General features: G+C 39.6%; 1 protein-coding gene across 1 annotated transcript in view; it reads right to left on the reverse strand.

The window, feature by feature from the left end:
• LOC143360812 (uncharacterized) overlaps positions 1-14,939 on the reverse strand; it is a 57,108-nt gene that overhangs the window by 6,050 nt on the left and 36,119 nt on the right. Inside the window, exons 4-5 of the mRNA XM_076799968.1 lie at positions 12,403-12,548; positions 6,389-6,587 (exon numbers count right to left, since the gene is read on the reverse strand). Of these exons, the coding sequence (XP_076656083.1) occupies positions 6,389-6,587; positions 12,403-12,548 (345 nt within the window). The remainder of the gene's footprint in view (positions 1-6,388; positions 6,588-12,402; positions 12,549-14,939) is intronic.

Below are 14,939 nucleotides of genomic sequence, written 5' to 3' on the forward strand. Positions count from 1 at the left end.
CCACTATTGTCACAAATCAGAGAAATTTTTAATTGCTAATGTAGGAACTGGATTTTTGTATATAAAATATCTGCCCTTTATTCTGAATATTGCAGCGGAAGTTACAATGATAAGATCGCGAAGAGTATAATAAATGTGGGATGCCTAGATTCCAGGAAAAAACAGGCGAAATGCGCTTCCCGCGAAGAACAGGCGAAACGCGGATTCACAGAAAAAAACGGACGAATAACGTCGAGACAAAAGACGAGCGAACAACGTCGACAAAAAATGCGAAGGAGAGACGATCAGGGAGTCTCTCGTCGGCTGTCGCCATGTACGGTTGTGTCGTTGTACCGATATCTTTGTTCCGTCATTTTATGTTTCTCATTAAATATAGTATGTGTTCGTTACGAGTCGGCTCATTAATTGATTCCTGCCTACGTAGATCGACTACTTAATTCGATCGCAACATCGCGCAAAATAGGGAAATCCTACATAAATGTGTCGGTAATCGTGAATCCTTAGTCATGAGCCGTGAATCGTATCGTTGATCGTGTTTCCGTAATGTTAGTCGTTTCGTCGCGTTTCGCAAAAGTCTGTCCGCGTCCTCCGCAGCCTGCCTTTATCGTCGTACACACTGGTGCGATCCAACGCATCTACATGGGTTTTTTCCCGTGACCCGGTCGGTTATGGAGCAAGAATTGACTGCTCTGCAAGTAAATCTACACTTAAAACACTAGAACCGATTAATAACACTGCACTGAGGTATGCGATGGGAGCATATCATACAAGCCCAACCATCAAAATCCTACTCGAGGCCTGTGAAATGTCCCTTACTGACAGGAGGCAACTACTAATACTAATTTTTACAACAGCAAGAGCGGCAACTAGTACCAATCCAGTCTTCTCAAAGATCTTCTGTAATCATAATTCAAAATCCTTTTCCTCTCACCCTCAAGCACCTAAACCTATCTATTACACACTGAACCAAATTCTAAAAGAATTAAATTTTTCCTTCCCCAAAATATATCAAAAAAAGCACCACACCTTCCCCCCTTGGGTCAAAATGAAGTTTGAAACTAATATGAGCTTGGAATAATACCCTAAAGATTCGACAGATCCTACAGTATTTCAATCACTGCATGCAGAGATTCTAAATAGTGACCCATTAGCAATCAATATATACACGGATGGCGTAATAACCCCGACTGTAACAAATTTTTATCGACTAAATAACATCTGCTCAGTTTTCGGTAGCGAGATCCTAGCTTTATTCAAAGCACTAGAAATAATCGAAAAGTCCACTGAGAATAGATTTACAATTTTTACAGGCTCAAAGAGTGCTACTATGGCCATTGAAGATTTGGAAACAACCGATGAATGTATACAGGAAATACAAGAAAGTTATAACTCGGCGGTTGAAACCGGCAAATCCATTACTTTTTGCTGGATTCCATCGCATATGGGTATACAAGGTAATGAAAACGCTGATAGAGCAGCCTGCAACACAAAAATGAAACAAATCACCCATTATACTAGATTACACGATCTTAAAAACCACCTACGTGAAATTTTTAGGAAACAGGTATTTGACAAAATTAAAAGGAATTATATACAAAAATATCATAACGAAGGAGCGGATTTTGAGTGGCATAAACTTCCAAGTCCAGTAGATCGTCAAATTCAAACTTCAATTTCTCGAATCAGAATTGGGCACTCAGAAATAACCCATTCATTTTTGTTAAATAAGAAAGAAGACACGATCTGCGATATATGTAAAGTACCAGTTAACATAAATCACCTAATAATAGAATGCAAAAAATATGAGAATGAAAGAAAAAATGTTGTTGCCTAGATCCTTACCCATTCTGTTAAGTTCTAAGGAGTATATCGCCGGTCTTGCCAAGTATATCAAGGATACAAATATGTATAATATGTTGTAAGAAAATGTACCGTGTTGCTAATGACCTTTGATGTTGAAGCAACATTAAACAAATAAATAAAAAAAAAAAAGAACTATTTAAAGGATCAAGGGATTAAGTCTCAATTTACAGCTGCCTATTCGCCACAACAGAACGGAATGGCAGAACGACAAAACAGATCTCTGTTGGAAATGGCAAGATGCATGCTGCTAGATGCAAATATGGAAAAACAATACTGGGGCGAAGCTGTATGTACAGCAACTTATTTGCAAAACAGGCTGCCGGCTAAAGGAACAGAGAGGACTCCATATGAGATTTGATATCGGAGAAAGCCAAACGTAAGTAAACTACACATTTTCGAGTGTGAAGCATACGCCCACATTCATAAAGAACAAAGACAAAAACTGGGCGACAAGGCTGAAAAATTTATTTTTGTTGGCTATTCCGAGGAATCAAAAGTGTATCGACTACTGGATAAGAAGACAAACCGAGTCAAGATTAGTCGAGATGTAGTTTTTCTGGATGGGATCCGCGAAAGGATAGTCAATAAGGATACATCGCAAGTTGAAGTGATACTTTCAAGGGGCGAAGCGGCGGATATCAAGGAAGCATGCGAGAGGACATCACGCAAGAACCATCATGAACAGAAGATAACGATGAAGAAAGTTTTTGTTCCCCAGACGAAGGTGGTAGCGACTTCAGTGTCAATTTAGGCAACCAAGTGATTCAGCCGCTAGACAGACGTTCCGCAAGAACGAACAAAGGCGTGCTAGCAGATAGGTATATGGCGGCGTATATACGTAAAGGGTGTGTTACTTATTTCAAACGACGCATACAGAATAAAGGTCATATCCAAGTCGTTATTGTCACTGGATAAAGGTTATTTTCTAACAGAAATTATATGTAAATATGTTAAATACTGATATTTTATGTATATGTTTGATATTTTGTTATCTTTATTTATATATTTATGCATTAAACTATTATCAAAAGATAATTTATGTTTCTTTATTCTCTTTCAGTTCCAAATGTTAATTAAAAGTTAAATGTAAACTAGTTGTATGTATGTTTTATTAAATGTTAATTAATGTTATCTTTGTTGTCATTTTTTTCGCCAGAAGAGTCTCAAGCAATAGTAGTACTTCCTAGGATACATTCGACTCTAAGAGCCAAGAACGTGTGTGGAAGAATCTCGTGAGGAGAATGAAGGAGAGAAATGCGGACAGCGGGGCCTCATTCTTTCTCATACCACGGGCTAGAGGCGTGGAAGTAGAGGGCGGTCTATGGACCGTCCCGGGTGAGGTTAGGTTTTTAGTGAGTATGGGTACGCCGAACATCTGCGACCCGAGCCCCACACTACCTCATTCTGGGGTGTGCGTACAGCATTTTCCTCCTTATCCATAAAAAAGGATACATTCGACCCTGTCCCTACGCCACACAGTGGGCCAAAAGCGCCAAAACGTGGCCAAAATGCAAAAAATGAATTTCACGTTAGGGGTATGGCTCTTGCCGTATTGGATTCTCAGGTAATGATTGTATAAGAAGCCGAAGATAAAAAAGTCTTACTATAATACCTATACCTGCTAAATGGTGGGAGTACAAATATCCCATACAGTCGTCTCGCAGTTTTCGTGCAGTGAACTACGTCGTGAAAAAAAAGGTGTCAAGCTTACAATTTTACGGAAATTGAATTTTTTTTTGTGCGTGTACGATGGATGCTGTTCCTGGAAGTAAATACTATACATAATAATAACATTGGATTTATATTAATTAATGTTTGGAATGTATGAAGTGAACGATAAAACTTAGTGCACAGATTTTACAAATGTATACTAAAAGTTGTATATTCCACAATATTCCACGGAGATTCTTGTCGAGTCTTGTAGTAGATACTATTATTTAACATTATTTTGAAAAAGTAGCTGCCCAAAACTGCCCCTTTCGTAATGCGATTCATTTTTGTGACGCAGAGGTAGTCATAGTACTAGTTACAAGCATGTTTTCTCGAGAAATTTAGAAGTTATAATAAAATTTGTTAAATAAGCATTGTATGGTTCCACTTATAGAGTTTTCTGATACAACAATTTCTTTTTTAACAATAATTTTTTTATTGTTTAAAAAACATTTTATTTTTGTTTTTTGTAATTTTGACATCAGATTCATATTCGTCGGCCCGAAAAATATGGGAATACTAATTTTCAGGAAAGTCCAATAATTTTTTTGGTTACGCAACCGCCATTTTGTTTTTTTGTAATTTTGACATCAGATTTATAATCAGCGACCCGAGAAACCTATGAGTATCAATTTTGAACTAAATTGAAGTACTCCTTCCTATTTTGGCCACGTTTTGGCGCTTTTTGCCTACTGTGCGCCACTGCATCGCTCGCTTCGCATTATCTCACTCGGTTTCGAAGCTTCCATTCACTGTCTCCATCACGCGATCTGATTAGTGTGTGTGAGCGTTCTAGCCAAGTAGAAGCGAGTAAAACCTAGCTCGGTAGAACCGACAATACGTGTGACACGAGTCAAGCCCTTGCTACTTATTTTTAGTCTAATCGGACAGCTTGCTGCCGCATTCCTTTCGAATTCCTGCCAGGAGACTTCTTGTGAGGCACGGAGAGTACATATGTCTAAACTCCTCGGCGACTGAGGCCTCAACAGCGAGCTTCGCTGACCTTTTCTACATTTGGCGTGGATCAAAGAATAGTATGTACTGGACGATACACGTCGTTGGCAAGACCCGTGTTGTTGACATATATCGGGAAAACACTATATTTTGTTGATTTATTACAATAGCGACCTTAATTAAGCTACAATGGATCCATATTCTGTTGTCTATAAGAAATATTGCTCATAATTTATTTTAAAAAGTAATATTCAATTGACTCAGGAGAATCGTCTACGTTTTATATAATTGACAATGAATACATTTCAAGTCCCAAGGAGTCCCACTTCCTTTCAACGTTGAATGTTTCCAACATTCTTTTTCCTGTATAATCATACCAATATCACGTCCACAGTTGTCCTCAGAAGAAAGTTACTATTGTTTAAAGCGCCTCCATGAGCGGAACCGCGCGGAGCGTTAAAAAGGTTACGAGGTTGTCATATAATTCTTTTAAGATAAGACGGCCAAGTAATCACAATTTAAGATAATAAAACACATTATTTGCAGAGATAGGAATTATTTTGTTATTTCTAAACCTGGTAACAGCTAAGGTCAAAGCCTGAAAGTCGAGGGTAAAAAATATTTTCCACGAATATCTTGAAAACTATTGTAGATAAAGGAATGGCGTAGATGGCAATGTTATATGTCTCTTTATAAGAAATACACCTGTGACGACAGATTTAAAATATCACCATTTGTTTCAATAATATATTGAATATCATTCATTATTCACATGTTATCGCAATTTTTCAGGCACTTTCGGTGCTCTGACAAGAAAATGTTTCCAACAAAAATGAATCAGTAATTACTCTTCTATAAACTTCAATATAAAAAATTAAAGAATTTTTTTACTTAAAAAATTAAGGTCACCTTGATTTTTTAATTGCTATTATATATTTTTTTACTTAATAATGTTATAGCTGACGTCAAGACAAATCCAATTACCTAATTTACTATGGCTTTAAGTTTTGAAACCGTGCTAAAATCGTGAACAGCTAATTCCTCTAGTGGAACTACTCTGGCTCCGCGCCGCGCCAGTTCTCCGGCTCTGGAGATAAAGTCAAACTAAGAGTGAAGAGTGGAGAACCGGCAAACTAACGGCGGGGATGGCGCAGCAACGCGGCAGCAGGAAAGAAATTGCCCGGCTCTGTTCTATTTAGAACAGTAATTGTTCGGCCGCCCAATTAAAAAAGTCAACTTTGATTGGTGCTCACCGAACCAGAACAATGAGTGAACCAACTATATAAGTGGAACGCAAATGCGACACACTTTAGTATCAGTGTGTCTTCTGACCCCCTGATGAAGCTAGCTGCAATGCTGGCGAAACGTTGGGAAATCTCTTCCTTTAGGACACGGCTTACGCCCGATAGCCTCAACAGACACAACTGTATTTTGTCATATCATTCATATTTTCGAGAGATATGAATTGGGAATTTAAACTGGGACACCCTGTAAATGAGTACAGTTTTATTTCGATATAGGGCGACGATGTTTATTTCGAAATAAGAAAATCTCTATCCCCTATTCTTTTTTTTTTTGACGTTGTCCGCTCCACACTGCTTTGTTAGTGTCAGAACGAGAGGATATGTGAAAGTCTATCCTTTTCCAATGAAAAATATTGCTGCTCGGCCAACCACTTTGTAGTGTGCCGCTATATTTAAACCTTTCGCACATTCTCCATGTTAACTCTGTACCCACTTGAAAATAAAGTCAAGCTGTATGGGTCCCCTGACGGATCAAGGCGAAAGAGATTCCCAAGCCACCGTCTTATATCGGAACGAAACTGTATTTTCTGTATGTAGGAACCTGAAAGAATGCTCACCTGACAACCAGTGGGAATATATTGCTTGGTGACCGGTAGTCTTTGTAATAAAGGAGGAAAGGATTATCCTGTTGTACAAAGAGGGGTGGCACTCCAGCTGTACTTGTTACGATGCTAACATCAGCGCAGTTTCGAAAAGTTTCAGGCCTTCCGCAACCGCTGGCTTCGGTTCCATTGTCACAAATGCCCCACATGTTACCTAATAAGGATTTTGAAATTAATAGGCTATTAACACTCACAAAATTGTTATTGCAATATTTTTTGATAGTACAAGTGTAATCGTGACATAACATCTGTATTTACGCTGTGATAATGGCTAAAGTTCCGAAAATCGGTCAAGTCAGATTGAGCACAAATTTTTTCCATAGACGAAAAAAATTTTTATTATGTTGTTGTCATTTTCTATCATACCGACATAACATTTCTACCTTTTGTCCTTTGTCTGGACACATTTGCAAGCGGTCTACCGCCACAATATTTCAATGTTTACATCAACGGAACCCTAGTGCATTACGATAAGCATGAACATGGTCTATGTACGTTACATTATGCTTCTTGAAGTATCACTCCTTCGAAGGTCAACATATTATGCATGGTATTATGCATTTGCTGTAATGTTACACTAATCAAAATACGTCGTTCCATTTAGAAAAACGACGATGACCTTGAAATATCGAAAAATATGACCTAGAGAAAAAACTTCTCCGTCAAAATTATTGCTCCACTGAACGAAATACTTTCTTCTTGAAACAGATTTTCGTATTACTAAAAACAACGGAGTTATTTTCGGTGAAGTTTTTAGGTGTCTCACCCTGTATACATAGAGGGTAGGTCGCAAAAACGAAGAGTTAGGATTCCATTTTTGAAGAACCTGGGGAAAGTTGCACTCGCGTCCGGAAGGGGGTGTGTGGGGGGGGGGGGAGAATTTTATGTATGTTTTGTTGTATTCAACCATCGACCCTATATCTTCTTACATATATGTGTGTATGCATCCAATAATTGCAAAGAAAATAGAGCAGTGGTTTAAAGTATGTGAAACTGTTCCAATATACTTACTTTAACGCCAAACTTATGTGTTCAGTTGTAACGATTTGTGTTAAGACGTGTCTACCCCGTTCACCTCGTATTCCAAGTTAATCTCGGCAATGTGCGGAATGCTATTATTTTCTATCTTGCGAATAATGATTTGCCCTTGTTTAACAGTTAAAATGTCCGTTCCCATTAGGAATCCGTGTGCCATTAACCAATCTGGTATTACGACAATTATTATCGGATATGTATCCCCGTCTATCCGCGCTTCTGTATTAAATTCGCTGACCGCTTTATTCGTACTCGAGCCTATACCGCGAAAATAAACGTCGCTATCCCTCAACGCAGGTACCCTAGGTTTAAGCTTATTATATTAATCATACCGAATCAAACATAAATCGCTGCCGGTGTCAATCAAGGAGCTCACCTCATGCTCGGAAATAAATACGTTTTTATAATACTTATTTCGTGGTGTCTGTCGCACGGCCAGGCTTTCTTCGGTTGCTGGTGTCTTCTGGCGTCGGGCAGTTCGCCACAACGTGTCCGAATTCTCTGCACTCGAAACATTTTGACCCTCTGCTTCTCAATGGACAGTCGTAGAAATAATGATCGCGGCCCCCGCAATTGTAACACCTTCCTGGCGTTGTATCTCGCACTTCTTGTCGCTGGTACTCTTCGTTGCGTCGCTGCATCCCGTCGCCCCGTCGCTGTACCACGTGAGCTTGTCGCTGACCGCCCTCACCGCGTCGTTGAATCCCGTCATCTCGTCGTCGGGGCACGTTGTCCTGTCGCTGGATCTCATACCATCGGCGTGGCCCAACAGTAGCTCGCTGCACCTCCACGTTGCACCCCACTGTCATGCCGCTGCATTCCCATTTCTGCGCGTTGCACCCCAACATTTCTCTGCCAATTCTGCTCTGGTGCATCCATGTTGTACCTCGCACCTCTATATGTATTAGAGGTCAAAACTACTCCCTTAAACACCTCCAACAGCGATGCCTTGTTCCTCCTTTTTTCATATACGACTCTCAAATTTTCTGCGCGCCGCTATTCAGTTCTGCCTGTCACCGAAAATGTCCTTTAATCCCTTCACCAGATCATCGGCACGCATTCCGACGTGCTCTGGCTTCGAATGAAACCATTCAAGGGCCTTATTTTTCAAACGCGACACCGCTAATAATTTTGTCGTGTTGTCGTCTAGCCCGTATGTTTGTCGTAGTAGCGTCAATTGCCTCTCCCATGCATCGAACGTTTCACCGTTTCCGTCGAAGTAATTCAGCATCGCTTTCATTGCTTCGTTCACTATCCCCGGACCATGCTGACCTGGATGCCCCGCTGTATTTTGTGATGTGGATGGTTCCTCGGTGCTCAGTCTCTGCATTTCGCGGATCATCTCTACTTCTCGCTTTAGCAACTCTATCTCGCGCTCCGCAAGCAGCGCCCCGCGCTCCGCAAGCTCTTCCTCTTTTCTGAGGACTTCCATCTCTCTGATGTCGGCTGAGAAACCTGGCGACCCGAGCACATTCTTGCTACCCGTTGCGTTCACTTTCGGGTCTTCACTTGCGATGCTACTCTTATATTCGTTTATCCACGAAGATGTCGGATCGTCTCCCATGAGTCTGTTGATTAACTCCTGTTTCACACCGATCGTGCTCAAACCTTTCGCTTTTAAAATGTCTTTCAATTGCGTCACTGTAAATTCACTCGGCGCGGTATTCATCGCGTTACGTACACTGCACACTTTATGATTTTCACGAGTTTATACTACGCGGGTTCTTACGTTCCGCAGTTTTCTGTTTTAAATAGTCCACACGATCGCTCAGTTCTTATAGTTCTCTCTCTTACACCTGCACTGCTCGATTCCACCGCTCACTCAATCCCGGCCGAGGCCCCAAAAGATTGTGGGATTGAAAGGTTTTGGTGGAAATCAAGTTCGTGTGTAAGACGAGGAACGGAAAATATAGTTTATTGAGAACTAACGATGCTAAACTAACTAAACTAAAACTATATCAAATACGTCTACCACGTACCACGCTGTTCTACGCTGTGTAGTTCGATCTTCAGAACTATTCTAAACATCTTCCCTTCGTCAAGGGTCTCGGTGCCCGTCGTTCTTCTCTTTCTCCCCGCGATGTACCTGGGTAACAAATGCAACGGTTTTTTCCGCGAAGGTTTGGAACACGGTTCTGCAGGCCATCGCCGCTCGCCTGCAAACCATCTGTGTCCCAAATGGTCAGGCTACAGGGTACTTAAACCTAGACGCTCGTAACCTAATGATAATATATTTACAATTTACACGCCACATTACAAACACCAACTTATTATTTTCAACTTCTTAAAATAATTAAAGTAAGAATCAAATATCTGTTTGGGTCCTGTCTCTTGCAATAGCAACAGCCAACCTTTATTTTGCATAAAAATCCGCAGTCTAGTGATTAGTTTAAATATGATTATTAAAAACACACACATTAGCAACCGTGAGATTTGGATTAATAAGTCCTTAGAGATGTTCTCTGCACCGCAGTTCGAAGAACACTGATCTTACGTAAGGTTTTTCTGAAACGTTTAGGAAGGGCATAACGCATGTCGAAAATACATGCTGTAACACGCTTACAAAGACGACGATTTTTGCAAATGAAAATGTCACTTCAAATGATCTCAGGAACCGCCCCTTAGACGGTTGTACAACATTTTTGGGACACCCTGTATAACTCACTTACAAGGCGACTGCAAAGCCTTGTCGTCACCGATTTAGCTGAGATTTTGTAGAGTTATAGATTTAGTTCTCCTGATTACGAAAATACCCCATTATAGGGGCAGACACTTAATAGTTTTCGAGATATTTATAATTAAAGTTTCGACATAATCATAAAATGTCAATTTAGTCCACAACGTTACTAGTGGTTTGGCGTAGCGTCAGCGAGCTGAACTTGTACGCCATCGGCTCGTGTTCAAATCCCTTCATGGTAATATATTTTTAAAAATATTGTACATGAAAAAATGCATTTCGGACGCTAAATAAATAATGTATTTTTACTGAGGAAAGGACTAATTGAAAATGAGCTTGTTTGGGTGTGTCGAGCTTGTGATTCTCTTTTTTGTTTTAAAGCGAATTCTATGTAGGGGCAGCCCTTGTAGGAGGCTGGGTGTCCGGTCTGGTTGCAGTTAGCGCATTTTAAGTTGTTTTGGTTATCTATGGAGGAGTTTTGAAGGCCTTTGTTTTTTTTGGGGGAGGGGGTGCTAGCGGGTTGGACTGCCACTGTTTGGCACACCGATTCTTATTAAATAGCGCACTGGACACTGGAATTTATAGTGACACGAGAGAGGCCGTCCGCTCTCGACGGTCGCTCAGGAACGATTCACAAGTTCAGAACGCTGCCGCTACGCCAAAGCACTGTTTGGTAACTTTGTGAACTAAATTGGCATTTTACGGTTATGTCAAAAATTTAATTATAAATATCGGAAACTTTTGAGTGTCTGCGCTTATAATGGGGTATTTTCGTAATCTTTGCAGTCTCCTTGTTAGATTCGCCAAACGCACATTTTACATTTTCGTTATGAGCACAGATAAAAATAGTTAAAGGTCGTGAACTTTCCTTTTTTCATCGAAATTCCGAGCAATACCAATTTCAAAATATTTTGTATGCGTTACCTGGTAAACTAATCCTTATATCTAAAAAAACTCAAGTTGTTTGGTCCAAGTTTTAAAAAAGTTATTAATATCTAAAGTGTCCATTTAATTTTGCTCCCGTCTGCACATTAATTAGAACATAAATACAATCAAGCCATTCAAATAAAATACTTTGTATACAATGCGTGCTGGATAAAACAAAAAATGGACTAGACTCTATTATTGGACACACATGCGAATGTAATTCCGCGTATATTAATTTAACAGACATAGATTAGTTGTATTATGTCGTAATTAATTGATTAATTATTCAGTTTATCTTCTGCCTCAATGTTGCACTTTAATAAGGATTAAGTAACGATTTGAAATAAATTAATATTTTGTTCAGAAGTCATTGGCAATTGTAATTACTAGGATTTGTTCTGTCATATTTTCAATAGTGCATAATTTGTACTTGTTAGAGATCGAATACCACTATTCCAATATTACCCATAAATTCTCATTTAGATTGGCTGTATTTTGATCTGACTAATCTGTACAACCAAATATGCATGTAATACTAACTAATTATTATATGTGTACTAGGTGTCCCGGTATTGATGGTATAACCTTGGAGGGGTGATTCTACATGAGAAAATAAATCGAAAATATAGAATAGAATTGTTTCATCCGAAGCTTTGTTTTCAAGAAAATTGAGTTGCAGCGAATACGCATGTTATTCGATAGGAATAGTCGCCTGACACGTCTGACACCCTATACAGGGTGTCCCAGATTTTTCCGGCAAAACTACTGGAGCATATTCGACAAGTGGAAATAAGAAAAAAATGTTATTTAAAGTTCGGTTAAAAACGCTTTATTACAAAGTTATGAACTTATGAAAAGTGGAACATGTTTATCTTATTCGTCGATAGTTATCATGTTTACTATCTTGATTAACTAATGATGTTTACTATGATTAAACTGATGTTTACTATGATTAAACATCAGTGTTACTTTTACCACAACACCTGTTAGATCAAGAAATCGTGGTGAAAATACCAAGTGTTCTCAAATGAGGAATATGCTGATATTCATCTAATAGTCCGCCGTTACCAAATTCAAATTCATTTGTTTATACCTTTGTAACGAAGCGATTCTAACCGAACTTTAAACAACATTTTTTTCTTATTTCTACTTGTACAATATGCTCCCGTAGTTTTGCCAGAAAAATCCGGGACACCCTGTATATGTGTACCATGGTTGACATCTGCTTGTTTTGTCTATCAGACTGGAAAACAATATTACTTTCTTTGAGCCTCCACGATTTTCTATAATTATGTAAATAAAATTTTGTTGTGTGGAAGAAAGTACAAACCTGTATAGTAATTCCATTGAATCACACATTGAGAACAAGTAACATACGATGGCAAAGTCACCGTGTACCGAAATATAGCTTTCTTTTCAGTGTCCACAGGAATTTGAAATCCCACATCTCGAGTTCCGGAAACGTACAATGGATACCTTAACAAAAAATTTGCTCTATTATATTAAACGATACTTACATTTGTAATAACGCACAAAATATTATATTAACATCTTCGCAACCACTGCATATTTTGGCAACATAGTTATAACATTATATTATATACAATGTATTCTCTTATGAAATACGAATAAACTTGTCGATGTGCTACCTCCTCTTCGATTTCAATGACCTCGAAATGTGTTGTCAAGGTCACTGTTCCAAACAACATTTCCCTTTAAAGTTTTGGGCGATCCGCTTTAATTTACGAGATATTCGAAACAAATTTTAATAAACCAAGATTATGAGTAGGTACACTTTATTCTGCAAGTTTTAATGCAGGATAGTCAAACATATTGGAAACACTACGATGGAAGCTGTCGATTGCGGCGATCGAGAGAAGTTGGCCGTCGTATCGATATTGTGGTATCCGGCCAACGGGGTTGTTGTTAAGAAGAAGACAGACGACAGAATCTCTCGAGTCGACGAAGCGAGAGCACGCACCTGTATCGCATCTTTTAACATTGTCCGTTGACAGCCAATAAATAGTTATACAGTTGTTGGTAGTGTTCGGTGTTGTTGTTTAGTCGAGGGATGTGTTCGCCGGCGAGGCGGAGGCGAAGCCTCCGCAACATTGGTGTCAGAAGTGCGGGCGATTCCACAACAACGACATCCACTTCGGGAGCAGATGCGACGATGTTACAGACGCTGTTCGAAGGCCTCCAGCGGAACATTTCGGGGCAGTTTCAAGAGCAGCGGAAAATCGCGGAACAGAGATGGGAACAGGAGTGGGCCCGGTTTGAAGAGAGGGAAGCAGCAAACAGAGCCGCTCAAGCTGCAAGGGAAGCTGCCCTGGAGGGACGATTTGGGATCCTGGAGGCACAGTGTCAGGTGCTATCGCAGAATCTGCACAGTCTTGTACAGCCGCGTTTCCTTAATTCTACTGAGAACCGTGAAACTCAAAATATAAATGTGTCCGTTCCTAATGGGTCCGCGGTTCCGGTTTTTCCGCTTTCGCAGCAGGTCCCTGTAAATGACGCAGTTGGCGTGTTTCGCGGTGTTTCGGAGTTGGGATACACCGTGAAACCTCCTAGATTTGACGGCAAAGCTTCATGGGAAGAGTATAGAATTCAGTTCGACACAATAGCTCGCGCGAATGGTTGGGATGAACCGAGGAAAGCTTTGGCCTTGGTTGCGTCTTTGGAGGGCCCTGCTCGAGGAGTGTTGACTTCACTCTCCGTGGACAAACAGAACGATTTCCGGACGATAGTTTCGGCATTAGAGTTCCGTTATGGGACCAAAAATTTTCAAATTCGCCTCGCCGGCGAACACATCCCTCAACTAAACAACAACACCGAACACTACCAACAACTATATAACTATTTATTGGCTGTCAACGGACAATGTTAAAAGATGCGATACAGGTGCGTGCTCTCGCTTCGTCGACTCGAGAGATTCTGTCGTCTGTCTTCTTCTTAACAACAACCCCGTTGGCCGGATACCACAATATCGATACGACGGCCAACTTCTCTCGATCGCCGCAATCGACAGCTTCCATCGTAACAATATTATAAAATATTAAAAGCTTGAATCAATTGTTTATTGGATACATGCTGCTCATTATTTTAAAAAATACAACGATCTCACCGATTTGAAGTTGGTTGGTGTTAGATTAACGTGGGAGTGTCGAGGGGCGGCCGTTATCCACCTAACGCCTCAGGAACCTATCCCCAACCAATTTCAACTATATCTTCTCTTCGAAATCCTGTATATCATTCTGTATATTTTAATTACCGTTCAGTGACAGCTTGTACAACAGTAAGGTATACTTATAACCTAAATTTAACGAGTTTTTTTTGCGATTATCTCGGAAACTAAAGGCAATCGCCAAAAATTAAAAAAAAATGTTGTTCAGTATGATGACTTTGACAACGTAGGTAAAACTTATTGAAATCGATGAGAAGGTATCATATCGACAAGTTTACCCAAATATGAAAAAAAATATTGTCCCAAAAATGTTACTAATTTTCTGAATATAATGGTACGCGTTGTAATTTTGTACAAGGTGTTTAAAAAAACCATTGAATATTTATATGGTTGATAGAACATATTGTACTGACATTGAGTAAAAATGCTTCAGTAAACAGGTCAAAAAGTCAACCGTTTCTAAGATATAAACATTTTTGTATATTAGCATCAAGATTGTCTTACTGACTTCCATCGCATGCGAAGGAATTGAAATCAGAATCACAATTGAGCATTGATGATAACTTACTGATTGCCGATGAAATGTTCTATCGGAAATTGAATGAGGACATTTAGATCGCAGTTCATAAACACCGAGGTAAACATCGCATAAGACGGAAACCAATAATTCAATCTTGATGCTA

This window comes from Halictus rubicundus, chromosome 14, assembly GCF_050948215.1.
Source record: "Halictus rubicundus isolate RS-2024b chromosome 14, iyHalRubi1_principal, whole genome shotgun sequence".
NCBI lineage: Eukaryota > Metazoa > Arthropoda > Insecta > Hymenoptera > Halictidae > Halictus > Halictus rubicundus.